The sequence below is a fragment of the Lepidochelys kempii genome, chromosome 1, assembly GCF_965140265.1.
Source record: "Lepidochelys kempii isolate rLepKem1 chromosome 1, rLepKem1.hap2, whole genome shotgun sequence".
Taxonomy (NCBI): Eukaryota; Metazoa; Chordata; order Testudines; family Cheloniidae; genus Lepidochelys; species Lepidochelys kempii.
In genome coordinates this window covers 350,882,354-350,908,054 of record NC_133256.1, presented here as the reverse complement: position 1 = coordinate 350,908,054, position 25,701 = coordinate 350,882,354, and the positions used below count along the sequence as shown (strand labels likewise).

Here is a 25,701-nt window from a genome sequence, read left to right as displayed (position 1 = left end):
CCAGAGCGGATGCAAGCAGCTGCAGCCTCCGTGGTGTCGTGTTGCAACAACTGGGCTCAGAGTGGAAGCCAGATGCACTTGGCTCTGGCACACTCACCGAAGCAGACAGTCGATCTGCACAGATTGGCAAGGAGGGCCTGGCAGGCGTGTGGGCTTGTGAGCACTTTTACAGATCCTTGTGCGGCCTGGATTTGTTTACACTGATTGATAACAGACCCGAAACTGCTTGTAAACCTGATCAGGGAAAAGACCTGGGTCAAGCACCCCCTGAGATGCCAGTGTCTATTGCTAAGGTTAATGTGATCCCAATTGCTGGATATGTTCCTGGGAACAATCTGGAAGTAGCGGACACTCCGTCATGGAGCCCGGCATCGCACCCAACTACCCGTGAGCTCGAAGGTGACGTAAAGGCGTATGAGGATGCTGTGGACACACACAGACCAGTGTCAGGAAGGAGACTACTTCAGCTACAAAAACAACCCTGATAGACACAAAACTTCAGGACGTTCTAAGTTACACTGGGGCGGCTGCCCGAGTATCTAAAGGGCGTTAAGGAAGTGATGAGAGGCTACTTTGAAGTGTGGGAACAAGTAAGTGACTCAAATGGACTCATGATTAAGGTTAAGATTTTGTCACCGGTATTTTGAGTAAAAGTCACAGACAGGTCGTCGGCAATAAACAATAAATAATGGAAGCCTGAGCCCTACTGCCCGGGGCTGAAGCTGCAGAGGTCACCCGGAATCCGTGACCTGCGTGACCAACTCATAGCCTTGCTCATGGTTAAAGGCAATTGCGTTGTAATTCCAAAGGAAATGAGAGGAGAAACCCTAAACCTTATCTGTGAAGGGCATCACGGATTAACTAAATGCTGTGAATGGGCCAAGCAGTCAGCGTGGTGGCTGGGCATCAGCGAGGACATAAAGTATCTGCATGTGAACCTTGCAGAACTAACAGACCATCACAACACAAAGAAAATGAATAACAACAACCCTACCAGACAAACCTGGGAAGAACAAGCTGCAGATTTATGGGACATCATGACCTCATCTTCTTAGACTATTTTTCCAGGTGTACATGTAACAGCGACAGACCCCAGTCGTCGACGGGCAGGATTGAACCTGGGACCTTGGGAGCTCAGGGCATGAGCCTCTGCTGCATGAGCTAAAAGCCGTATGGCTGCTCTCTCTCTCTCTCTCTCTCTCTCTCTCTCGCCGTCTCAGTGCCACTAGGTGGGACAGAGCACCACACCCAGGAGGTGTGTGGGTTACAGTTGGCAATAATGAACTTGAAAGACATGACATCAACGTCACGTAGTGTTATAGAGAAAGTGATGTGCACTTTTGCTCACTTTGGCATTACAGAACAAACATCGACAGACAATGGACCACAATTCACTGCAGCAGAATTTAAGTCCTTTTGAACAAAATATGATTGTGATCATATTACTGGCAGCCCACATTACTCACAAGCGAATGGAGAGGCTGAGAGAGCTGTCCAGCTGTTGTAACGAAAAAGAATTCAGAGCCCAGATTGTACGGGATTGCGACCGACAGTGGAGAGTTCAACAGAAACCACTGACATCTGCAATTCGATCCTCAGAACAATGAACAGAACAAGAAGAGGACGACTCCACAACGCCAAGCTGACCAAAGCCCATCCTTGTAACTAATGGACAGCCTGAGGACCAAGTTGTTACACATTCAGGTCATGTAATTAGCAAACCAGGACGATTCAGACACAGACTGATCCATACTGAACTTGAAAGCCACAGATTGTCCATGGCAGGAATGGAGCGTTTAAAGAGGGCGATGTGATAAAAGGCGAAACTGTCTGAGCCGGTTCAGCCGCCAGGTGGTGCAGTCAGACTGGAGAGTTCTGGGCGCCGGGGATGGAGGCTGTGCCCAGCCGGACGCTGACCCGAGTGTTACGATTCTGGTACCTTCTGCCCGTCAGAGTTGGCAGCAACAAGGGCCGGGTTCAGTATCTAGGGGATCCATTCCAATAACACAATGCAAACCGGCTCGAGCCCCCACCCAGTGACCTGGGACAAATATATACCACCCCCGCTGGGCGCCTCCAAGAGGCGATACTTCCCCTCTCGCAAGCACATAGTCTGAGTGTAGCAAAAGCCTTTTAATAACAGAGAGAAACAATGTGGCATTATGTTGGGGAAACACCACCAGGATTCATAACACAACCCATGAGCAAAAACCCACCCCAAGCAAATTGGGGCATGCCCTTTCCCTTTGGTTCTTGAGTCCAGCAATCCAAAATCACCCAAAGTCCCAAAAGTCCAATGACCCAGAAGTCTCTGTCCCTGGTCAGGGCAGCCCCAGAGTTCGAAAGTTTATCTGCAGAGTTTTACCTCCCAACCTGGGTGGAGATTGGGGGGCGGGGGTTTAAGGGGCACCTTACGTGGTCCAAAGCTGTTGGCCCCACCTCTCCATGGGGCCCCGCTCTGCCATGAGCTGCTCCAGGCATCCGACAAACTGCTCTGCCCCACCAGCCACTCTGCTCATCGTCCCGCAAACTGCAGTGCTCTGCTCTGCCAGCCGTCCCACAAACTGCTCTGCTCCACAAGCTGCTTTGCTCACTGTCACGGAGTGTGGGGAGCCCAGGCCCTGCACCCCCCTTCCTGGGATCCACTGAGACTCTCCGCCAGCCAGTAACACAGAAGGTTTATTGGACAACAGGAACACAGTCCACAACAGAGCTTGTGGGTACACCCAGGACCCCTCAGTCAAGTCCTTCTGGGGGAGCAGGGAGCTTAGACCCCAGCCCTGGGGTTCCCTGCGTTCCTCCACCCAGCCCCAAACTGAAACTAAACCCACCCAGCAGGCTCCCTCCTGCAGCCTCTGTTCACATTCCTGGGCAGAGGTGTTACCTCCCCCTCCCCCTCCCGGCTCAGGTGACAGGCTCTCAGGTCTCCCATCCCCAGGGCACATTCCCAGGTCAACACTCCCCCCTCCCTGCTGAGTCACATCCTCACACTCACCATCCCACAAACTGCTCCGCCATATCTCTTCAGGCTCCCCCACTACTTAACACAACACTCAGCAATTTCAGCTGTTAGTAAGTTTAGCTCTTTTGTGATTTCAGCTTGTAGGAGGAGAGCCCCAGGGCTGGTGCACCATTGGCCCAAAGTGAATTCAGCTCAGCAGCCTGTAACTAGACTCCTAATGGAATCAAAAGTATCTCTGATATTCCACCGTGGAGAGAGGAGAAAGTGCAATTAGCATGTAAGGCCCTCACGGGGGGGGGCCTATACCACCAAATATTAATACCTGTCCCCAGCCTTTCTTCATTCACTGGGTTTTGGAACCCATGACCCTTGCCTAGCGAGTGCCACTTAGTTGATGGTGAGTCCCTCCATCATAACAAAAGGCCAAGTACAGCTCCACTGTCCTTGAGTCACATAATCAGGATAGGTTTCAGAGGAACAGCCGTGTTAGTCTGTATTCGCAAAAAGAAAAGGAGTACTTGTGGCACCTTAGAGACTAGCCAATTTATTTGAGCATGAGCTCTCGTGAGCTACAGCTCACTTCATCAGATGTTTACAGTTTATTCCTGCCCCAATAACAGAGAAACTGGGGCTCCTACAGCAGCCAAAGTGACCATCTAGGCGGGGTGGGTGCCTATGCAAGTGAGATCGGCCCCTGAAGTTCTTTTCCACAACCCGCCACGACTCGCCACCAGATGTCAGAGTGGAGCTCATCCTGGCTGTGCTCACACGACTCTTCTGTCAAAGATTACAACTGAACAGGGACTTGATGCGGCTCAGAAACTTCCCTCTGCAGAAGAAAAATGCTGCTTGTAGCCGCCGTAACTGAAACGAAACAAGCCCAGACACAGCTCCCTGACCTCATCACATCTCTTTTTAACTCTTCCGTTAGCCGGTTAGCGGTTCACGTTTAACACAGCACTGTCCAGAACTTGCTTTTCTCCCTTCCACTCTGCCCGATTGCGCACGTCCGGGTCCACACGAGGCTTGACTGGCCAGTTCGTAACTCTGAGACGCGACTGTGTTATTTACACAAACCTCGGCCACACCTGGCCAAGCATCAAAAGGCATTACGGGGTGCGTAAGGTGGCTCTGCGGCCAGTCTCTAGCTGGTACTGGGGCATGGCACCCGCAGGATCTCTGGCTCGTGGGCTCCCCACTGCCAGGGCCTGTTAGAAGAGCTCTGTCCTGGGAAGGAAACGGGTGTGGAGCGGGGCTCCAGTAACGGGGCCAGTCCTGCCTGCGGGCGCAGTGAAGCAGCGAGTGGAGTCGCTCTGACCCTGACGCTGCAGAAGAGCCTGGATGGACTGAAGTGTCTGCACCCAGTGCTGGGAGCAGGGAGACGGGCCAGGAGGGCGAGGAGGCCAGGCGAGGGCCAGCGTAAGGGGGCGCTGGGAGGCTGTGGCTCGTAGCCGGGCTGGCAGGCTGGGGCGGGGGGCAGCAAAGGGGTGAGAGCTCCAGGGAGCTGCAGTTGGACAGCGCAGGATCCTTGGTGCTAGGGCATGGGGAAAGCAGCACAGGACAGACACGCCTGGGGCCATCCGCTGCAGGAGCAGAGTGAGCCAGACCCCCTGGCCTGGCCGTGGGAACCCCTGGATGTCACTCTTGGCTGGGTGGCTGTCTGTAGGGGAACAAATGCAGTCCAGTGGGCACCCTCAGGAGCTCTGCCCTGCAGCGTGGGCACACGGGGGGCAGCGTGGAAACCCCAGTAGGGTTCAGCAAGGCAGACTCCGGAGGGGCTGGCTGGGGGCGTGGGAATGGGAGAAGCCAAACTGGCCTGGAATGAGGTGGGGACATGGCAGCTGAGTGGGGGAGGCCCAGGGAGGGAGCGGCTCTGTTGGGGGGATTCCAGGGCGTGGAAAAGGGAGAAATGGGGGAATCAATGCAGGAAATGTGAAGCCTGGTTTCAAGAAGCGGGTCCTGGCAGGGAGCTGGGGGACTGTCTTCCAGGAGAAGGGCTTCGGGGTGGGGGCAAAGGAGGGCATTGCTTCCTGACGTGGGTGGAGCTGGCTGGGAACTGTCCCCAAGGAAAGGGCTGGGGCATTCAGAACTGCTGCTTGAAGCGGGGCTGGTGAGGGGGCAGCTCAGATCCACAAGGCAGAAATCCTCTCTTTGCTCTGAAACGACGCGAGCGCCCGCTCTGAGCCCTGACAGCGGTGCCCCAAGACCATGGAGGGCTGAGACGGTCCCCGCAGGGAGCCCGGACTCAGGCTGGCCGTGTCTCCGCAGTACCTGGAGTCTGTGCGCCCCCTGCTGGAGGATGAGAAGTACCTCAAGATGGAAGCCCTAGCCCAAGCCTTCCAGCAGCACACAGCCCCCAGGCTGCAGAAGTTCCTGGTCCTCAAATCCTGGTGGGCACCCAACTATGTGAGTTCCCCTGTGTCACCGAGTGCCCGGAGCCAGCAGCCCTCCCGCTCCACTCTGCACCAGCTCCTGTCTCTCCCGCCTTCTCCCGGGCCCTGCCCAACTCCCCCCCAGCCGGGCTCCAGAGCTGGCGGGCTGCGGGCTCTGGGGTCTGCGGTGCCCAGGCTGGCCCGGTGCGGATGGCAGGGCGGGGGAGCTTGCGGTGGGAGCTCGTGGTGAGCCTGCCTGCTGGCAGGGGCTGGCTCTGCATGGGGGACGGCTGCCCTGGGCTTGCCCCGGCAGTACCCCACCCCATCCTGCCAGCCCCAGGGCAGGAGTGTGGCTCTCAGGCCTGTGACAAAAGGAGCTACAGCCCGTCTGCCTGACACAGCCGCGCGGCTCCGTCTGCCTCGGCTCTGCCTGTGTGCACCAGCGCTGGCCCCGCCCAGCTCCTGGCCCCGCCGTGGGCAGCAGCTGCTCCAGCATCAACGCAGTGCGAAGCGAGGACGGTTGGGCCCCCGCCACCCACCCCGCTTGACTGGGAGGGGGCCGGTGGGGAGCCGCGGAGAGGACAAGGATGTCAGAGGCTGGGGAAAGGCTAGCACAGGCTCAGAAGTGGCCGGCTCTGGCTGGCGTCCATGGGAGCCCGCAGGTCCCTCCCAGGCCTAACCAGCATGGCAGCATGCCCAGTCTGTCGCGGTGGGGGGGAAGCAGCAAGACTCAATCCTTGTGAATCAGGGACCCCCGGCCTGCCCCGCTCAGGAGCTTGGGGGCTGCGGGGGGCAGTGCAAGGACACAACTCTGCGTGTTGTTCCCAGCCCCTCTTGCAGGAGGCAGGCACAGCCCAGCGGTCCCAGAAGGGGAGGTGGGAACCTGAGACCAGCCGCTGGGACTTGCCCTGGGGTTTATGCAAGGCAGAGGCAGCATGGAGGAGTCGGGAGGCCCCTGCCAGCCCTGGCCTCTCCCGCAGTCCTTGGCTGCGCTTCCCGCTGGCGGCTGCTCGCGCTCATGGCGCTCTCCCGTTGGCAGGTGAGCGACTGGTGGGAGGAGTTCGTCTACCTGCGCGGACGAGGCCCCATCATGGTCAACAGCAACTACTACGCCATGGTGAGGGCGCAGGGCCAGCGAGGGGGGCGGGGGGCTTCAGCCTGTTCTCTCCAAAGGGCACCCAGTGGAGCGGCCAGAGAGCCTGACCCCCTTCCCCAGAGGGGCCCAGTGTGTGTGGGGGGGTCACCGCTGCTGCCAGACCCCAGCCACCCCTGTACCCCCAGAGCCTGAGCAGTGCCCCCAGCTCAGCCCCAGCCTCCCTCTTCCAGGGGCTCGGCTCGGGGCAGGCTGTGACCCTCCTCTCTCTCCCCATTGCCCAGGATTTCCTGTATGTGACACCCAGCCCCTTGCAGGCAGCCCGGGCTGGCAACACCGTGCACGCCATCCTGCTCTATCGGCGGAAGCTGGACCGCGAGGAGATCCCCCCGGTGAGTGTCGGCTGCCATGCTGGGAGGGGCTGACACGTGGGGGGATGGCCTGAGCGGGGCGGGTGGGCGCTGAGGCTGTGGGGGGCCGGCAGGGACCGTGTGTGAGTCCTCTCTGTGCTGTACTGCTAGGTGAAGGCGCTCGGCATCGTGCCCATGTGCTCCTACCAGATGGAGAGAATGTTCAACACCACCCGCATCCCCGGGATGAAGTCGGGTACGTGGCACGGGGGGAAGGGGGAACAGGAACCCGGAGCGGCTGCTCCCTCTCCCTCTTCCCAGAGCTCGTTTGCCCTGGGCATCGTGGCTCTGTCCCCCCGGAGCCAGGACCCGGAGCTCCTACCCCCCCGGCACAGCGACTCTGTCCCCCCGGAGCCAGGACCCGGAGCTCCTACCCCCCCGGCACAGCGGCTCTGTCCCCCCGGAGCAGTGTCTGGAGCCCGTACCTCTGCGGCTCTGCTCTGCAGCTGGGCTCTTTCCCCGCGCTCCCAGGTGCAGGGCTCCGTGGGCCCTTCATTAACCCCCAAGGGCTGCCCTGCCTGCCCGGGCTGGATCCCCGCAGCCTAGTGCCCTGGCTGCAGTGAGCAGTGGAGAAGGTGACTGTGGCCGGTGCGTCTCCTGCCCGCAGACACCCTGCAGCACGTGTTGGAAAGCAAGCACCTGGCCGTCTACCACAAGGGCCGCTTCTACAAGCTGTGGCTGTACCAGGGCGGGAAGCTGCTGAAGCCGCGGGACCTGGAGCTGCAGTTCCAGAGGATTCTGGACGACCCGTCGCCCCCGCAGCCTGGGGAGGAGAAGCTGGCGGCCCTCACTGCTGGAGAAAGGCGGGTACCCAAGGAGTCAATGCCAGGGGCTGGTGAATGGGGCACTGTCAGCCTTGGGGATCCAATGCTGGGAGGTACTGGCCCAGCGAGCTGCAGATGGGCATCACCAGCTGGGAGACCGCCCAAGTGCGGGCATGGCTTAGGGCGGGGAGGGGACCTGGGCCTGGCCGGTGGTGGAAGGGAGGAATGCCAGGGGGGACGCATCAGGATCCTGGCATGGGTCTGCCCCAGCCTCTTGATCGGCCTCAGTAATATGCCCCCCTCCCATCTGGCCAGGGTCCCGTGGGCCGAGGCCCGGGCCCGGTTCTTCAGCCAAGGGAAGAACAAGGTGTCGCTGGACGCCATCGAGCGGGCTGCCTTCTTCCTGGCGCTGGATGAGGAGGCGCAGGGGTACGAGCGGGACAGGGAGGATAGCATGGACCGCTACGGCAAGTCCTTGCTGCATGGCCGCTGCTACGACAGGTAGGGGACAGCACCACCATCCCGCACCTCCACCCTGGCCCTGTCCTGGGCACCGGCCTCCCCAGCCTTGACTCCAGCCTCTTCCCGTCACTGCATCCCTCCCCGTTCCCTCGCACGCCCGTGCCAGCCGCGGGTCTCGCGCCGTGTCCCCCACCCCCTTGTGATCCCCACCGTGCCAGCCACGGGTCTCGCGCCGTGTCCCCCACCCCCTTGTGATCCCCCCCGTGCCAGCTGTGAATGTCTCACCCCATGTCCCCCGCCCCCTTGTGATCCCCACCGTGCCAGCCGCGGGTCTCGCGCCGTGTCCCCCACCCCCTTGTGATCCCCACCGTGCCAGCCACAGGTCTCGCGCCGTGTCCCCCACCCCCTTGTGATCCCCACCGTGCCAGCCACGGGTCTCGCGCCGTGTCCCCCACCCCCTTGTGATCCCCCCCGTGCCAGCCGCGGGTCTCGCGCCGTGTCCCCTGCCCCCTTGTGATCCCCCCCGTGCCAGCCGCGGGTCTCGCGCCATGTCCCCCGCCCCCTTGTGATCTCCCCCGTGCCAGCTGTGAATGTCTCACACAGTGTCCCCCGCCCCCTTGTGATCCCCCCCATGCCAGCCACGGGTCTCGCGCCATGTCCCCCACCCCCTTGTGATCCCCCCTATGCCAGCCACGGGTCTCGCGCCGTGTCCCCTGCCCCCCTTGTGATCCCTCCCATGCCAGCTGTGAATGTCTCACCCCATGTCCCCCGCCTCCTTGTGATCTCCCCCGTGCCAGCCGCGGGTCTCGCGCCGTGTCCCCCGCCCCCTTGTGATCCCCCCCGTGCCAGCTACGGGTCTCTCGCCATGTCCCCCGCCCCCTTGTGATCCCCCCCGTGCCAGCCACGAGTCTCGCGCCGTGTCCCCCGCCCCCTTGTGATCCCCCCGTGCCAGCCACGGGTCTCGCGCCATGTCCCCCGCCCCCTTGCGATCTCCCCCGTGCCAGCCGCGGGTCTCGCGCCGTGTCCCCTGCCCCCTTGTGATCCCCCCATGCCAGCTGTGAATGTCTCACCCCATGTCCCCCGCCTCCTTGTGATCTCCCCCGTGTCAGCCGCGGGTCTCGCGCCGTGTCCCCCGCCCCCTTGTGATCCCCCCGTGCCAGCCACGGGTCTCGTGCCATGTCCCCCGCCCCCTTGCGATCTCCCCCGTGCCAGCCGCGGGTCTCGCGCCGTGTCCCCTGCCCCCTTGTGATCCCCCCATGCCAGCTGTGAATGTCTCACCCCATGTCCCCCGCCTCCTTGTGATCTCCCCCGTGCCAGCCGCGGGTCTCGCGCCGTGTCCCCCGCCCCCTTGTGATCCCCCCGTGCCAGCTATGGGTCTCTCGCCATGTCCCCCGCCCCCTTGTGATCCCCCCCGTGCCAGCCACGAGTCTCGCGCCGTGTCCCCCGCCCCCTTGTGATCCCCCCGTGCCAGCCACGGGTCTCGCGCCATGTCCCCCGCCCCCTTGCGATCTCCCCCGTGCCAGCCGCGGGTCTCGCGCCGTGTCCCCTGCCCCCTTGTGATCCCCCCATGCCAGCTGTGAATGTCTCACCCCATGTCCCCCGCCTCCTTGTGATCCCCCCCGTGCCAGCCGCGGGTCTCGCGCCGTGTCCCCCGCCCCCTTGTGATCCCCCCCGTGCCAGCCACGGGTCTCGCGCCATGTCCCCTGCCCCCTTGCGATCTCCCCTGTGCCAGCCACGGGTCTCGCGCCGTGTCCCCCGCCCCCTTGTGATCCCCCCGTGCCAGCCACGGGTCTCGCGCCGTGTCCCCCGCCCCCTTGTGATCCCCCCCGTGCCAGCCACGGGTCTCGCGCCGTGTCCCCCGCCCCCTTGTGATCCCCCCCGTGCCAGCCGCGGGTCTCGCGCCGTGTCCCCTGCCCCCTTGTGATCCCCCCCGTGCCAGCCACGGGTCTCGCGCCGTGTCCCCCGCCCCCTTGTGATCTCCCCGGGCCAGCCATGGGTGTCTCAGGCTGTGTCCCGGCCCAGTGCCAGCCATGTGCATCTCACAAGATGCCCTCCACCCTCTCACTGGCCACTGTGTGTAACTCATGCCATGTCCTCAGTGGCCTCGCGCCCGCCAGTGCCAGCCAGGTGTGCCCCTCCTCCCCTTCCCCCCATGCCAGTTGTGTGCATCTCTCGCTGTGTCCCTGCCCCTTGCACTCTCCCCCGTCTCAGCGTCTGCCAAGGATGTCTCATGCTGCTCCCCTCCCCCAGGTGGTTCGATAAATCCTTCACCCTGGTTGTGTATAAGAATGGCAAAGTGGGCACCAACGCGGAGCACTCATGGGCCGACGCGCCCATCATCGGGCATCTCTGGGAGGTAATGGAACGGGGAGAAGGGGACCATCCATGGCCCGCCTGGGGCAGGGGCCAAGATCCCACCCTCAGTTCAGAGAGGATAGTGCCAGAAGATGCTGTTTCAGGGTGTTCATCTGCAGGCGGGTCTGAGCCCTGGTGATGCGGGGGTGATGCCAGCGGGTATGTGGGCACAGAGACAGGAGGTTTTGTGAGTTCCCAGTGCAGGGGTGATGCCAGGGGGTACATGGGCAGAGGGTCTGGCTCTGTGGGCAGAGGGATTTGAGTTCTTGGCCCCAGGGTTGTGTGGACACCCCCAGGAGGGTTCATGAGTTCCCAGCCCTTGGGGTGCAAGGGTGGTGCCGGGGGTACATGGGCACAGGGTGTGACGATGTGACTCAGCAGCAGTCTGACCCCTCCCAGCCCGGTCAGGCCCCAGGGCCCACGCTGCGTCCCCCGGGCAGCTTCCCTCAGGGACAGGGATCGGGTCATCCAAGCGATCCCTCTCCTCCAGCTGGGCAATCAGCTGTTCCTTGGTGGACCTCCCGATGCGCAGCCCCCTCTGCCTGCACAGCTCCACCAGGTCGCTCTTAAGGCGTTTAGCGTACATCTCCCTGCTGGCCCCTCGCAGGCCGGGCAGCTTCCCACGGTTTCCAGGAAAAGCCCCTCGTGTGCCGGTCCTTCTTGAGGTCACCGACTCTTTGCCAGGGTCGAGCTGCAGACTCCTCCGCCCCTGGGACCGCTCGCTGCAATCCCCCGGGGGACCCTGTTACTGCAACAGTCCTTCTCTCTGGTCACACACTCCCAGGGGTTAACCGCCCCCCGAAACCGTCTCTCTCTGGATCTTCAGCACGCCTGGTCCCCGTCAATCCCCCTTCCTTTTACTGCTCCCCAGTCACTTACTGCCGGAAGCGCCGTTCACGGGGTGCAGTAGATCCCACCTCTGCCACCAGTTGTCACGGAGTGTGGGGGAGTCCAGGCCCTGCACCCCTCTTCCTGGGATCCACTGAGACTCTCAGCCAGCCAGTAAAACAGAAGGTTTATTGGACAACAGGAACACAGTCCACAACAGAGCTTGTGGGTACAACCAGGACCCCTCAATCACGTCCTTCTGGGGGAGCAGGGAGCTTAGACCCCAGCCCTGGGGTTCCCTGTGTTCCTCTCCCCAGCCCCAAACTGAAAACTAAACCCACCCAGCAGGTTCCCTGCTGCAGCCTCTGTTCACATTCCTGGGCGGAGGTGTCACCTCCCCCTCCCCCTCCTGGCTCAGGTGACAGGCTCTCAGGTCTCCCATCCCCAGGGCACATTCCCAGGTCAACACTCCCCCCTCCCTGCTGAGTCACATCGTCACACAGGGATAGGAGGGGCTGTGGGTTCCTGGCTCCAGGGGGGTGTCGTGTGGACGTGGGCCCAGGGACAGGAGGGTCTGTGGGTTCCTGGCTCCAGGGGGGTGTCGTGTGGACGTGGGCACAGGGACAGGAGGGTCTGTGGGTTCCTGTCCCCATGGGGAGTATCGGGGGGACGTGGGCACAGGGACAGGAGGGGCTGTGGGTTCCTGTCTCCGGGGGGGGTGTCAGGGGGATGTGGGCACAGGGACAGGAGGAGCTGTGGGTTCCCGGCCCCAGGGGGGTGTCGTGTGGACGTGGGCACAGGGACAGGAGGGGCTGTGGGTTCCCGTCCCCATGGGGGGTGTCGGGGGGACGTGGGCCCAGGGACAGGAGGAGCTGTGGGTTCCCGGCCCCAGGGGGGTGTCGTGTGGACGTGGGCACAGGGACAGGAGGGGCTGTGGGTTCCCGTCCCCATGGGGGGTGTCGGGGGGACGTGGGCCCAGGGACAGGAGGAGCTGTGGGTTCCCGGCCCCAGGGGGGTGTCGTGTGGACGTGGGCCCAGGGACAGGAGGGTCTGTGGGTTCCCGTCCCCAGGGGGGTGTCGTGTGGACGTGGGCCCAGGGACAGGAGGGTCTGTGGGTTCCCGTCCCCAGGGGGAGTATCGGGGGGACGTGGGCACAGGGACAGGAGGGGCTGTGGGTTCCTGTCTCCGGGGGGGTGTCAGGGGGATGTGGGCACAGGGACAGGAGGAGCTGTGGGTTCCCGGCCCCAGGGGGGTGTCGTGTGGACGTGGGCACAGGGACAGGAGGGGCTGTGGGTTCCCGTCCCCATGGGGGGTGTCGGGGGGACGTGGGCCCAGGGACAGGAGGAGCTGTGGGTTCCCGGCCCCAGGGGGGTGTCGTGTGGACGTGGGCACAGGGACAGGAGGGGCTGTGGGTTCCCGTCCCCATGGGGGGTGTCGGGGGGACGTGGGCCCAGGGACAGGAGGAGCTGTGGGTTCCCGGCCCCAGGGGGGTGTCGTGTGGACGTGGGCCCAGGGACAGGAGGAGCTGTGGGTTCCCGGCCCCAGGGGGGTGTCGTGTGGACGTGGGCCCAGGGACAGGAGGGTCTGTGGGTTCCCGTCCCCAGGGGGGTGTCGGGGGGACGTGGGCCCAGGGACAGGAGGGTCTGTGGGTTCCCGTCCCCAGGGGGGGTGTCGGGGGGACGTGGGCCCAGGGACAGGAGGGGCTGTGGGTTCCCGGCCCCAGGGGGGTGTCGGGGGGACGTGGGCCCAGGGACAGGAGGGGCTGTGGGTTCCCGTCCCCAGGGGGGGTGTCGGGGGGACGTGGGCCCAGGGACAGGAGGGGCTGTGGGTTCCTGGCCCCAGGGGGGTGTCGGGGGGACGTGGGCCCAGGGACAGGAGGGTCTGTGGGTTCCCGTCCCCAGGGGGGGTGTCGGGGGGACGTGGGCCCAGGGACAGGAGGGTCTGTGGGTTCCCGGCCCCAGGGGGGTGTCGGGGGGACGTGGGCCCAGGGACAGGAGGGTCTGTGGGTTCCCGTCCCCAGGGGGGTGTCGGGGGGACGTGGGCCCAGGGACAGGAGGGTCTGTGGGTTCCCGTCCCCAGGGGGGTGTCGGGGGGACGTGGGCCCAGGGACAGGAGGGTCTGTGGGTTCCCGGCCCCAGGGGGGTGTCGTGTGGACGTGGGCCCAGGGACAGGAGGGTCTGTGGGTTCCCGTCCCCAGGGGGGGTGTCAGGGGGACGTGGGCCCAGGGACAGGAGGGTCTGTGGGTTCCCGTCCCCAGGGGGGTGTCGTGTGGACGTGGGCCCAGGGACAGGAGGGTCTGTGGGTTCCCGTCCCCAGGGGGGGTGTCGGGGGGACGTGGGCCCAGGGACAGGAGGGGCTGTGGGTTCCCGTCCCCAGGGGGGTGTCGTGTGGACGTGGGCCCAGGGACAGGAGGGTCTGTGGGTTCCCGTCCCCAGGGGGGGGTGTCGGGGGGACGTGGGCCCAGGGACAGGAGGGGCTGTGGGTTCCTGGCCCCAGGGGTGCGGGGGGACGTGGGCCCAGGGACAGGAGGGTCTGTGGGTTCCCGTCCCCAGGGGGGGTGTCGGGGGGACGTGGGCCCAGGGACAGGAGGGTCTGTGGGTTCCCGGCCCCAGGGGGGTGTCGGGGGGACGTGGGCCCAGGGACAGGAGGGTCTGTGGGTTCCCGTCCCCAGGGGGGTGTCGGGGGGACGTGGGCCCAGGGACAGGAGGGTCTGTGGGTTCCCGTCCCCAGGGGGGGTGTCAGGGGGACGTGGGCCCAGGGACAGGAGGGTCTGTGGGTTCCCGTCCCCAGGGGGGTGTCGTGTGGACGTGGGCCCAGGGACAGGAGGGTCTGTGGGTTCCCGTCCCCAGGGGGGTGTCGTGTGGACGTGGGCCCAGGGACAGGAGGGTCTGTGGGTTCCCGGCCCCAAGGGGGTGTCGGGGGGACGTGGGCCCAGGGACAGGAGGGTCTGTGGGTTCCCGTCCCCAGGGGGGTGTCGTGTGGACGTGGGCCCAGGGACAGGAGGGTCTGTGGGTTCCCGGCCCCAGGGGGGTGTCGTGTGGACGTGGGCCCAGGGACAGGAGGGTCTGTGGGTTCCCGTCCCCAGGGGGGGTGTCAGGGGGACGTGGGCCCAGGGACAGGAGGGTCTGTGGGTTCCCGTCCCCAGGGGGGGTGTCGGGGGGACGTGGGCCCAGGGACAGGAGGGTCTGTGGGTTCCCGGCCCCAGGGGGGTGTCGGGGGGACGTGGGCCCAGGGACAGGAGGGTCTGTGGGTTCCCGTCCCCAGGGGGGTGTCGTGTGGACGTGGGCCCAGGGACAGGAGGGTCTGTGGGTTCCCGTCCCCAGGGGGGTGTCGTGTGGACGTGGGCCCAGGGACAGGAGGGTCTGTGGGTTCCCGTCCCCAGGGGGGGTGTCAGGGGGACGTGGGCCCAGGGACAGGAGGGTCTGTGGGTTCCCGTCCCCAGGGGGGGTGTCGGGGGGACGTGGGCCCAGGGACAGGAGGGGCTGTGGGTTCCCGTCCCCAGGGGGGGTGTCGTGTGGACGTGGGCCCAGGGACAGGAGGGTCTGTGGGTTCCCGTCCCCAGGGGGGGTGTCGGGGGGACGTGGGCCCAGGGACAGGAGGGGCTGTGGGTTCCCGGCCCCAGGGGGGTGTCGGGGGGACGTGGGCCCAGGGACAGGAGGGTCTGTGGGTTCCCGTCCCCAGGGGGGTGTCGTGTGGACGTGGGCCCAGGGACAGGAGGGTCTGTGGGTTCCCGTCCCCAGGGGGGGTGTCAGGGGGACGTGGGCCCAGGGACAGGAGGGTCTGTGGGTTCCCGTCCCCAGGGGGGGTGTCGGGGGGACGTGGGCCCAGGGACAGGAGGGGCTGTGGGTTCCCGTCCCCAGGGGGGGTGTCGGGGGGACGTGGGCCCAGGGACAGGAGGGGCTGTGGGTTCCCGTCCCCAGGGGGGGTGTCAGGGGGACGTGGGCCCAGGGACAGGAGGGTCTGTGGGTTCCCGTCCCCAGGGGGGGTGTCGGGGGGACGTGGGCCCAGGGACAGGAGGGGCTGTGGGTTCCTGGCCCCAGGGGTGCGGGGGGTTTTCCTGACTCACACAGGCCTCTCCCTGTCCCCCTCCCCCTCCCGCTCCCCCTCCTTGTCTTCTTTGCAGTTCATGCTGGGGACAGACATCTTCCACCTGGGCTACAGCGAGGGGGGGCACTGCTGTGGGGAGCCCAGCCCAGCCCTGGCCCCTCCCCAGAGGCTGCAGTGGGACATTCCAGAGGAGGTAGGTTTAGGCCAGCAGCAAGCAAGGGAGATTCCTTTCCCCCAAGCCCGCCTGGGCTCAGCAGACCCCCTTTGCCCCAAGCAGGAGGGAGCTGTGAGTAGGGCGCTGGCTCCCCGGCTCTGCCAGAGCCCGGATTCATTGCCCCCCAGGCCTCTCTACTCTCCCTGCCTTGGGGGTAGATTTGTTATGGGCAGTGCAGGTAGCAACACCTACAGATAAGGCTGCCAGATGCTTCCCATTGCCAGAGCCTGTTTTCAGCTGCTTATAATTTTACCAAACTTCAAGCCTTGGGCTGGAATTTCCCCAGCCGGGTGTCTGCCTCGGGCTGAATTCTTCTAGAAAAAGGTAAGAAAAAACAGGTGGGCTGTTCCCAAGGGTGGGACTGGGGAAAGGATGTTATTTGTCGGGTCCATATGAAACATTCCGAGAACTGCTTTGTTGTTTTGGAGCAGAGCCTGGGGTGACCCTGCGTCAGGCGCCTCGTGTCATCCCAGTGCAGATCCCCCGTTCGGGACCTCTGAAAATCTCCGTTTGCACACGCTCAGTGGAGACTGGCAGCTGAATTCTCCCAGGTTCTGTCTGCACTGAGCACACTCCCTCTCCTCACCGCTCCAGAGCGTGACCGGACTGTGTACGTATCCCGGATCCGCAGGACTGGTGCTGTGCCCCACTGCCGGCACTGTCTCTAGGAGGAGCTCATCCGTGGGCCAGACCCCCAGGGCCTCTCGCTTCCTCCAGGGCGAGCCATGCAGTCTCAGCGCCTTGGACTGGACCTCTGGGGCTCCAGCTGTCCTGCTTCACACCACGAGCTCAGTCCCTGATGGAGCCTTGTCCCGGAGACAGACCCTGCTGGAGACTTGTCCGCTCCTCAGGGATTAAAGCACCGCGCCCAGCATTTGCATTGACACCCACACCGCTCTGTCAGAACAGCTGGGTTTATCAGTCACCTAGCACTCAGCCTAGGGCATCCTCAGGCCAGCACAGAGAGAGGCAGGTGAAAGCAGAGACCTCCTGGTTAGCCCAGAGCCCAGCCCAGCTGTGGTGAGCCCCACTCTTCAGGCTCTTCAGTCATTTCCAGGGCAGAGCCAAGATTCCTGCCAGCAGCCAGCTCCTATTCGCCCTTCCCAGCTGGGAAACCCGGCTCCCCCTGGGGCGCCGTGTCCTGGGGCCTGGGCCTGGGCCTGCCACTGCCTTCTCAGATTCTCCACTGGTACGGGGTCAGTCCTTTGTAATGACCCATTCAGGGTCAGACAGCCAGGCCACATTCCCACCCACATCTCATAGCCTGCCCTGAGAGCCAACAGTCCTTCCCCCCTTGGGGAGCCATGCAAAATGTAGGGGAAACAGAGGCACACACAGGAGTCATAACAGCATTGCAAAAAATCCCTGCGTCGTCACATCTCCTTCCCCTCACGACCGCACTGGGCAGGGTCATTTTAACCAGTGACCGGGGAAGTCCAGGGACCCCGTTTCACAGAAAGCACCAGCCAGAACGTCTGCAAGCCGTGAACGACGGCCACAGCGCAGTCCTGGAGGGTCAGGCGCCTTTCATGTAACGTAGCCAGGCCGCGGAGCCTGGTCAGGACAAACAGTAAAGCGCCACCCGAACACATATGGCTGAAGAGCCCCATGGCCAGGCATTCCTCCTCTATGGCCGCATGGTTCTGCTTCCCGGGGAATAGCTTTCTGCTCAGGGTTACAGTTGGGTGCCTCTCCCCTTTAGTATCGGCCTGCATCAGCACCGCCCTGTGTCTGAGGCATCTGTGAACACCAGGAAGGGTCTGTCAAAGTCTGGGTTTGCCCAAGCTGGACCCCGGCTTAGAGCCTCCTTCAGAGCGCAGAGACCCCCTGGCCCTGCTCGGTCCAGACCACCCTGTCTGTACAGCTGCTAGAGAGCTAACGGGGGCACAAACCTCTGGTAGTGCCCCGCCATCCCAGTGGAGGCCTGGGCCTGTTTCTTGGTCTGGGGAGCAGGCCAATCTCTGAGCGCCCCCACCTTGGCCAGCTCTGGCCTTACGCGGCCGCTTCCTATCTTGTGGCCCAGGTACGACATCTCGGCCATCCCCACCTTACACTTTTCCACCTTTACAGTCAGTCCTGCCTCCTGGATTCACACGCATTAGCATATTTCCATGACACATTATGGAGTGCAACGTCACAGTCACCATCTTTTCTTACCTCCCCATCCCAGAGGAGACGTTAACTCCTTCACCCCCATGGGCTAACAATACAAAGTGAGGGGGAACTGAGTCACGCCTATGTCCACAAAAATATTACAAGGAAGCCCAGGTTCTCCGCAGCGCTGATGTAATTAACTACTGGATCATAACACATATGCACAAGGGGAGGGTGAAGGCACCAGGCAACCTTCGTTCTGGCATTTTCTAACTCTTGAGGGCTTGGCTTTGCCATGCTAATGTTCTTCTAATTTCGTTTTGTGTGTGTAATTCTGTCTGCTCCTGATGGCTCTTCCCTCCTCTGCCAGTGGGGGTCAGCAGCCCTGGTGTTGTATGGATTGGGCACCCCGAGCTCTAGGTGGTGCCCTGAGGGGCTGGGGGACTGAGGCCTGGGCAGTGGAAGGGATAACCCAGGAGGCAGTGAGGGAACCCTCCCCCCCACCCGCCCACCTCAGCCGTTGTGCTCCGGGAAGGGTGACCTGGACTGGAGCATGACGGGGTCTGTGTCCTGCCTGGGGAGCAGCCCCTGCCCACATTGGGTCACCGACCGTGGCGCAGCCGAGCTCCCCAGCTGCTCCTCTCCCTGACTCTCTGCCTGGCCCAGACAGACATTGCTAGTGGAATTGCCCTGAGAAAGCTCTGGGTTAAATCCCAGGGAGAAGGTTTGTGAGCTGCAGTCCGGGAGCCCAGAGAGGCCCTGCGAGATCCCCCACTCCCAACATTCCCTGTCCCCGTTAGCACGATAGCCCAGCTCGGGCCCCCGCGTGCTAGCCAGGAGGGCATTAGCCGGTGCTCTCTGCAGTGCAGGAAGGTTATCGACAGTTCCTACCGTGTGGCCAAGGCACTGGCAGACGACGTCGATTTCCACGTTTTCCCATTCACCAACTTCGGGAAGGGCCTGATCAAGCGATTCAAGATCAGCCCCGACGCCTTCATCCAGATCTCGCTGCAGCTGGCTCACTTCAGGGTAAGAGCCGCCCCGTGGCCCCATCTGTCTCTCCCTTTCCCTGCATCCATGGCTGTCTCTGTCTCTGGCACCCACAGAGGTGGGTGCAGCTGGCTCGCCATTTTACTGTCATCCTACCAATAACTGGGGTGTTTCTTAAGGCCCCAGCTCCGGGAGTCCTGGGGGCGGCAGAGTCTCGGCTGTTTCTAGCCCTCGTGGCTGCAGAGGAAAGGTTGACCATGTAAAGCCCGCGTGACCCCGTCGGCTCAGACCCGGGCAGCAAAGAGCAGCTCCCAGTGCGCGAGTTACAGTCTGGGGACTGTTTGGGACCGGCAATGGTGCCGGTGGCTTGTCCGGCTCTGGCGCTGGGCTGCTCCCTCCCTGCAGCCCTCCCGGTCCCCACTGGCAGGGCGCGAGCAAAGGGCTGAGGGGAGCCTCTCGGCCAGGCCCTGTGCGCTGCTCTGCTGGGGCTCCCCCGTGGGCATGAGGGGCAGGTCGCGCTCCTCATTCGCCCCCTCCTCCATGCCCCTTCCTACCCCCCGTCCCCAGCTCTGACCTGCCCCGTCTCCTTCCAGGACAAGGGCAGCTTCTGTCTCACCTACGAGGCATCCATGACGCGCCTCTTCCGGGAGGGCAGGACCGAGACAGTGAGATCGTGCACCAGGGAGTCCACGGCGTTCGTGCGGAGCATGATGGACCCGGCCCGGGGTGTGAGTGTGACCCAGCCAGGCCCAGCCCCTGCCCCCCAGCCAGGCCCAGGGTCCCCCTGCGTCCCCCCCAGCCAGGCCCAGCCCGCACCCCCTAGCCAGGCCCAGGGTCCCCCTGCGTCACCCAGCCAGGCCCAGCCACCTCACCCCGCCTCCCTCCAATCAGGCCCTTCCCCCCACCCGCATCCCCCCAAGCCAGGCCCAGGGCCCCCCATGTGTCCTCTCAGCCAGGCCCAGTCCCCTCCCCCTGCCCCCCCCACCAGTCCCAGGGCCCCCCCTGCTTCCCCTCCAGCTGGAGCCAGGGCCCTCCTGGGCCCCCAACAGCCAGGCCCAGGGCTCCCCCTGTATCCCCCCAGAAAGGCCCAGGGCCTACCCCCCCCGCCCCTCCTACCCCCCCACTGCTGGGCTAAGCAAGGGTCCTTCCCCTCTATGCTGTGCACTATTCTCTGGACACTATGCTTCTTCCACTGCGTCCAGTGGGTCCCATGGGGCTGGTAAGGGGGTGCTCTCCCCAGGGCAGGGCACATAGAAGACACCCCCTAGAGCCAGTGCACTCAGTCAGAGCCCTTGGTGGAGGGGGAGAGGGACACAGGGAGCTGCAATAGGCCAGGGTCGAGTGCCCAGCCCGTGCCCCATGGAGGGGAAGCTCCTGGCCCCTGTGTCCCGGCTCTGCCCTGAGTGCGCCCCTTTCTCGCTGCAGCAGCTGGAGCGTCTGCAGCTCTTACAGGTGGCAGCAGAGAAGCACCAACACATGTACCGGCTGGCCATGACGGGCGCCGGCATTGACCGACACCTCTTCTGCCTCTATGTGGTCTCCAGGTACCTGCGGGTGGAGTCGCCCTTCCTGGCACAGGTGAGGATTCCCTAGGCCACAGCCTGCTGGGATGGGAATGCACCGGGACGGGGCAGCAGGGGCTGTACAGACAGGCAGGGTACGGCTGCTCCAGCCCTGCTTGCCCTGTGCCTCCCAAATGGTGCCAAGTAACCGTGGCCCCTGCCAGTGCCGTCTGCTGCCCGCACGGGGGCCTGTGGTGATCTGCCTTCCACCTGTTCCCAGCTTCGAACTCGGAGTCCGGGCAGACGTGATCTCCAGGCCTGGTTCCAGCCCTGAGCGGGAGAGAGGGTATGGCAATGGAGAAAGGAACAGCAGAGGGGAGCGGAAGGGACATTAAGAGGAAAGATAGTTGCCCTGCCAGTGACCCTAGCAGCCAGGTAGGCGACACCGGCACCAGAATGACTGTGCCCAGCTGGGGGAGGAATCTGAGCGAAGCCAAGCAGAAACAACTAAGATGTCTGACTCCAAAGCAAGGAGCCTGGGTAACCAGGTGGACGAGGTAGAACGGCTGTGCAGGCGGTGAAAGCAGGTATTCTAGGGGTAACAGAAACAAGGGGGAATAGTCGTCATGAGTAAGGCTAAGATTTCGTCATGGATATTTTTAGTAAAAGTCACGGACAGGTCACGGGCAAAAAAGAAAAATTCACAGACGCTGTGACCTGTCCGTGACTTTTACGAAAAATATCCCTGACAAAACGGGTGAGGGGATCTGCGGGTCCCCTCAGTGTCTGTGGAGCAGCTGCACAGGGGCTAGGAGCCGCCTGCAGCAGCTGGGGGCTACGAAGTACCCTGCCAATGGCAGCTCCGGGGGTCCCCTGCTGCCCGCGGGGGCCGGGAGCTGTGGGGTGCCCCCGTCTCCCATGTTGGCCAGGAGTTGTGGGGTACTCCGTTGGTGGCGGTCCAGGAGCTCGGGGGTTCCTCCACTGCCCGTGGCAGCCGGGGGCTTGGGTATTCTTCCCAGACAAGGTCAGCTCCCAGACGGCTGCACCGGGCAGCACAGCATGGGGAGGAGGGGACCAGCCCTCTGTGGAGAAAGAAGTGGTTCGGGACTATTTAGAAAAGCTGGACCTGCACAAGTCCATGGGGCCGCATGCGCTGCATCTGAGAGTGCTAAAGGAGTTGGCGGATGTGATTGCAGAGCCATTGGCCATTATCTTTGAAAACTCGTGGCGATCGGGGGAGGTCCCAAACTACTGGAAAAAGGCAAATATAGTGCCCATCTTTAAAAAAGGGAAGGAGGAGGATCCGGGGAACTACAGACTGGTCAGCCTCACCTCTGTCCCTGAAAAAATCATGGAGCAGGTCCTCAAGGAATCCATTTTGAAGCACTTGGAGGAGAGGAAGGTGATCAGGAACAGTCAACATGGATTCACCAAGGGCAAGTCAAGCCTGACCAACCTGATTGCCTTCTGTGATGAGATAACTGGCTCTGTGGATGAGGGGAAAGCGGTGGACGTGTTGTTCCTTGACTTTAGCAAAGCTTTTGACACGGTCTCCCACAAAAACAACAAGGAGTCCAGTGGCACCTTAAAGACTAACAGGTTTATTTGGGCATAAGCTTTCATGGGTGAAAAACCCACTTCTTCAGATGCATGGAGTGAAAATTACAGATACAGGCATAAATATACTGACACATGAAGAGAAGGGAGTTACCTTACCAGTGGAGAGCTAGTGCTGACAAGGCCAATTCAGTCAGGGTGGATGTGGTCCACTCCCAATAATTGATGAGGAGGTGTTAATACCAAGAGAGGGAAAATTGCTTTTGTAGTGAGCCAGCCACTCCCAGGCCCTATTCAAACCCAGACTGATGGTGTTAACTTTGCAAATGAATTTTAGTTCTGCTGTTTCTCTTTGAAGTCTGTTTCTGAAGTTTTTTTGTTCAAGTACAGCTACTTTCAAATCTGTTATTGAGTGTCCAGAGAGATTGAAGTGTTCTCCGACTGGCTTTGTGTGTTACCACTCCTGCAAATACTCACCAGCAACTACACGCCACAGAAACACTAACCCAGGAACCAAGCCCTGTAGCAAACCCCGTTGCCAACTCTGTCCCCATATCTACTCTAGCAACACAGGTGTTTGAGGTGGGACTAGGTGACTTCCTGAGGTCTCTTCCAACCCTAATCTTTTATGATTCTATGATTCCCCCACTGCCCACCGCAGCCGAGGGCTCGGGGGCCCTCTGCCAGGGACTCGGGGATTCTCCCGCCACCCACGGTGGCTGGGGGATCAGGGATTCCCATGCTGCCTGTGGTGGCCGGACCTCAGGGGTTTCCCTGCTGGTGGCCGGGGGTCCTCTGCCGGTGGGGGTTTGAGGGTTCCCCCATTGCCCGCAGGCGCCAGGGACTCAGGGGTTCCCCCACCGTCTGCAGCAGCTTGGAGCTCTGGGGGCCGCCAGAGGTGCTGGGGGTACCCCACAGCTCCCTGCCTCCGCTGGGGGTGGGGGACCATGCAGCTCCCGACCACCGCAGGCTGAGGTCACGGAGGTCACTGGAAGTCATGGATTCTGTGACTTCCGTGGCTAAATCGTAGCCTTAGTCATGAGTGGAGCACAGGTATTGATGGGCACGTGCTGTTCAGCAGAGGCAGAAACAAAGGCAAAGGTGGTGGAGTGGCACTGCGTGTTGATGATGAGTAGGCTGTAAAGAAATGGTGGAGTGAGTACCACAGAGTCGAGGTACAGACCGGAGGACAAGCGCTACTAATAATGGCAGAGCCCAGATATTCCTGGCTGTGGTGGCTGACAGGTGTCTTCACCAGGTACTCACTGAACCCACAAGAGGTGATGCCATTGTAGATTTTGTACTGGGAGGTGGCTCACGGAAGAGCTGGTTGCAGGGGACGACCTTCGTTCGAGTGATCACAAGCTAATTCATCTTAAACTAAATGGAAGGATAAGCAAAAATAGATCTGCAGCCAGGGTCCTTGATTTCAGAAGATCAAGCTCTAAAAATATGAAGGGAATGAGTCAGGGAAGAGGACTGGACTGAAGAATTCAAGGATCTGAATGTGCAGGAGACCTGGAATCACTTTAAATCAAAGTTGCAGAAGCTCTCTGAAGCCTGCATCCCAAGCAAGGGGAAAACATTCGTAGGGAAGAGTTGCAGACCAAGCATCTCAAACAGGTGATTAGAGAAAGCTGAAAGCTTACAAGGCGTGGAAGAAGGGAGGGATCAGCAAGGAAAGCTGCCTCTTGGAGGTCAGGAAGTGTAGGGATAAAGTGAGAACTGCCAGCAGCCAAGTAGAGCTGGACCCTGCAAAGGGAATTAAAACTGATAGTAAAAGGTTCTCAAGCCATATAAATAAAAAAAAAACAAGGGAAGAAGAAGTGGGACCGCTAAGCACTGAGGATGGGGTGGAGATTAAAGAGAATCTAGGCCTGGCCCAACACCTAACAAATACTTTGCCTCTGTTTTTAATGACGGTAATGAAGAGCTTAGGGGCAGTGGCAGGCTGGCTAATGGGAGGGAGGATATGGAAGTAGAAATTACCACATCCGAGGTGGAAGTCAAATGCAAACTGCTTCATGGGACTAAATTGCGGAGGGCAGATAATCTCCATCCAAGAATATTAAAGGAACGGGCACATGAAATTGCAAGCCCAGTAGCAAGGATTTTTAATGAATCTATAAACTCGGGGGTTGTACCCTATGACCGGAGAATTGCTAAGATAGTTCCTATTTTTAAGAAAGGGGAAAATGATTTGGGAAACTACAGGCCTGGAAGTCAACTGCATGTGAGGTCTCGGAAAAAATTCTGAAAGAGGAAGTAGTTAAGGACATAGAGGTAAATGGTAACTGGGATAAAATACAACCTGGTTCTACGAAAGGGAGATCATGCCAGACCAACCTGATCTCCTTCTGTGAGAAGACACCTGTTTTTTTAGACAAAGGAAATGCAGTAGATCTAATCGACCTGGATTTCAATATAGCATTGACAGGTGGCTAAGGAACTGTTTAAAGGGGCGTCTACAAGGGGTCACACTGAAAGGTGACCTGTCAGGCTGGAGGGAGGTTACCAGTGGAGTTCCTCAGGGATCGGTCTTGGGTCCAATCTTGGTTAACACACACACGCACACCCTAGCATGCCTTACACACAGCACCATGCACACCCCTCTCTACACACGTGCACACCCTACCCCACCTGACAAGTGTGCAAACACCCTCTCACCCACGCTCATCTGGTAACGCCCCACAAACCAAGTGAGCTCCTTCTCCTGGAGGCTGGGAAGAGAGGGCTGGAGCCGTGTTGGTCTCTTCGTGTTCACGTACTCTGGCAGGAGGCTGCCTCTGGACCGGGATAGACAGAAGCTGACCCGGCCTGTGAGCTCCCCTCTGGCGTCTGCCTGCCCCATTCAACCTCCCCCCCGTGCGAAACTGCTCGTGTCCATTTCTGCCCTTGTGGCACTGGGGGCTCTTACAAAAAGCCAGAAAAGAGCCAAGAGCCGAGACTCAGCCGGGGATCCAGGCGTGAACGCCCTTTGTGCCGGGGCTGTCAGTCTGGGCCCTGGGCTGTGGCTATGGGCTGGCAGCTTGGCTCTGGGCAGTGCTGGGTTCTGGAAGGGGGGGCCCTGGGCTCCGTGCCCAGCTCAGGTCTCTGCAGAATTCGGAGCCCCGCGCTGGAGGGGAGGTGGGGTTGGCAAGGGCATGGTGCTCACCGGAGAGTGGTTCTGTGCAGGTGCTGGCTGAGCCCTGGCGTCTCTCCACCAGTCAGACTCCCCAGCAACAGATCAAAATGTTTGATATGGAGAAGAACCAGGATCACGTCTCCTCCGGAGGCGGCTTCGGCCCAGTGAGTTTTACTCCCACCCTGGGGCTCCCGTGCTGTGTCTGGGCAGGGTATGAGCATATGGGCTGCAGCTGGGTGGGTGGGGAGGGTACGTGGGCAAATGTAGGCTAGGAAGGGCACTTCAGGGGGTGCAGGGGCTGGGCGGGCAGGTGCCCTGGGTACAGCAGGGGGGGACAGGGCAAATCTGGTCTCTGCAGCGGCTGGGCGGGCGGGTGCCCTGGGTACAGCAGGGGGATGGGGCACCTCTGGTCTCTGCAGGGGCTGGGCGGGTGCCCTGGGTACAGCAGGGGGGACGGGGCACCTCTGGTCTCTGCAGGGGCTGGGCAGGTGCCCTGGGTACAGCAGGAGGAATGGGGCACCTCTGGTCTCTGCAGGGGCTGGGCGGGCGGGTGCCCTGGGTACAGCAGGGGGGGACGGGGCACCTCTGGTCTCTGCAGGGGCTGGGCGGGCGGGTGCCCTGGGTACAGCAGGGGGACGGGGCACCTCTGGTCTCTGCAGGGGCTGGGCGGGCGGGTGCCCTGGGTACAGCAGGGGGACGGGGCACCTCTGGTCTCTGCAGGGGCTGGGCGGGCGGGTGCCCTGGGTACAGCAGGGGGACGGGGCACCTCTGGTCTCTGCAGGGGCTGGGCGGGCGGGTGCCCTGGGTACAGCAGGGGGGGACGGGGCACCTCTGGTCTCTGCAGGGGCTGGGCGGGCGGGTGCCCTGGGTACAGCAGGGGGACGGGGCACCTCTGGTCTCTGCAGCGGCTGGGCGGGCGGGTGCCCT

The 25,701-nt window shown here is 62.1% G+C and overlaps 1 protein-coding gene across 6 annotated transcripts in view; it reads left to right on the top strand.

Moving 5' to 3' along the window:
- The window catches only part of CPT1B (carnitine palmitoyltransferase 1B), a 45,303-nt gene that overhangs the window by 16,508 nt on the left and 3,094 nt on the right, over positions 1–25,701 (top strand). For 2 of the 6 annotated variants that reach the window (XM_073329042.1, XM_073329047.1), the window contains 11 exons: positions 5,231–5,368; positions 6,374–6,451; positions 6,712–6,819; positions 6,949–7,033; positions 7,445–8,102; positions 10,314–10,419; positions 15,370–15,486; positions 18,466–18,630; positions 19,185–19,319; positions 20,017–20,169; positions 24,825–24,938. In XM_073329042.1, the coding sequence (XP_073185143.1) occupies positions 5,231–5,368; positions 6,374–6,451; positions 6,712–6,819; positions 6,949–7,033; positions 7,445–8,102; positions 10,314–10,419; positions 15,370–15,486; positions 18,466–18,630; positions 19,185–19,319; positions 20,017–20,169; positions 24,825–24,938 (1,857 nt within the window). The other 4 variants (XM_073329046.1, XM_073329045.1, XM_073329043.1 and 1 more) reach the window with 4 other exon arrangements.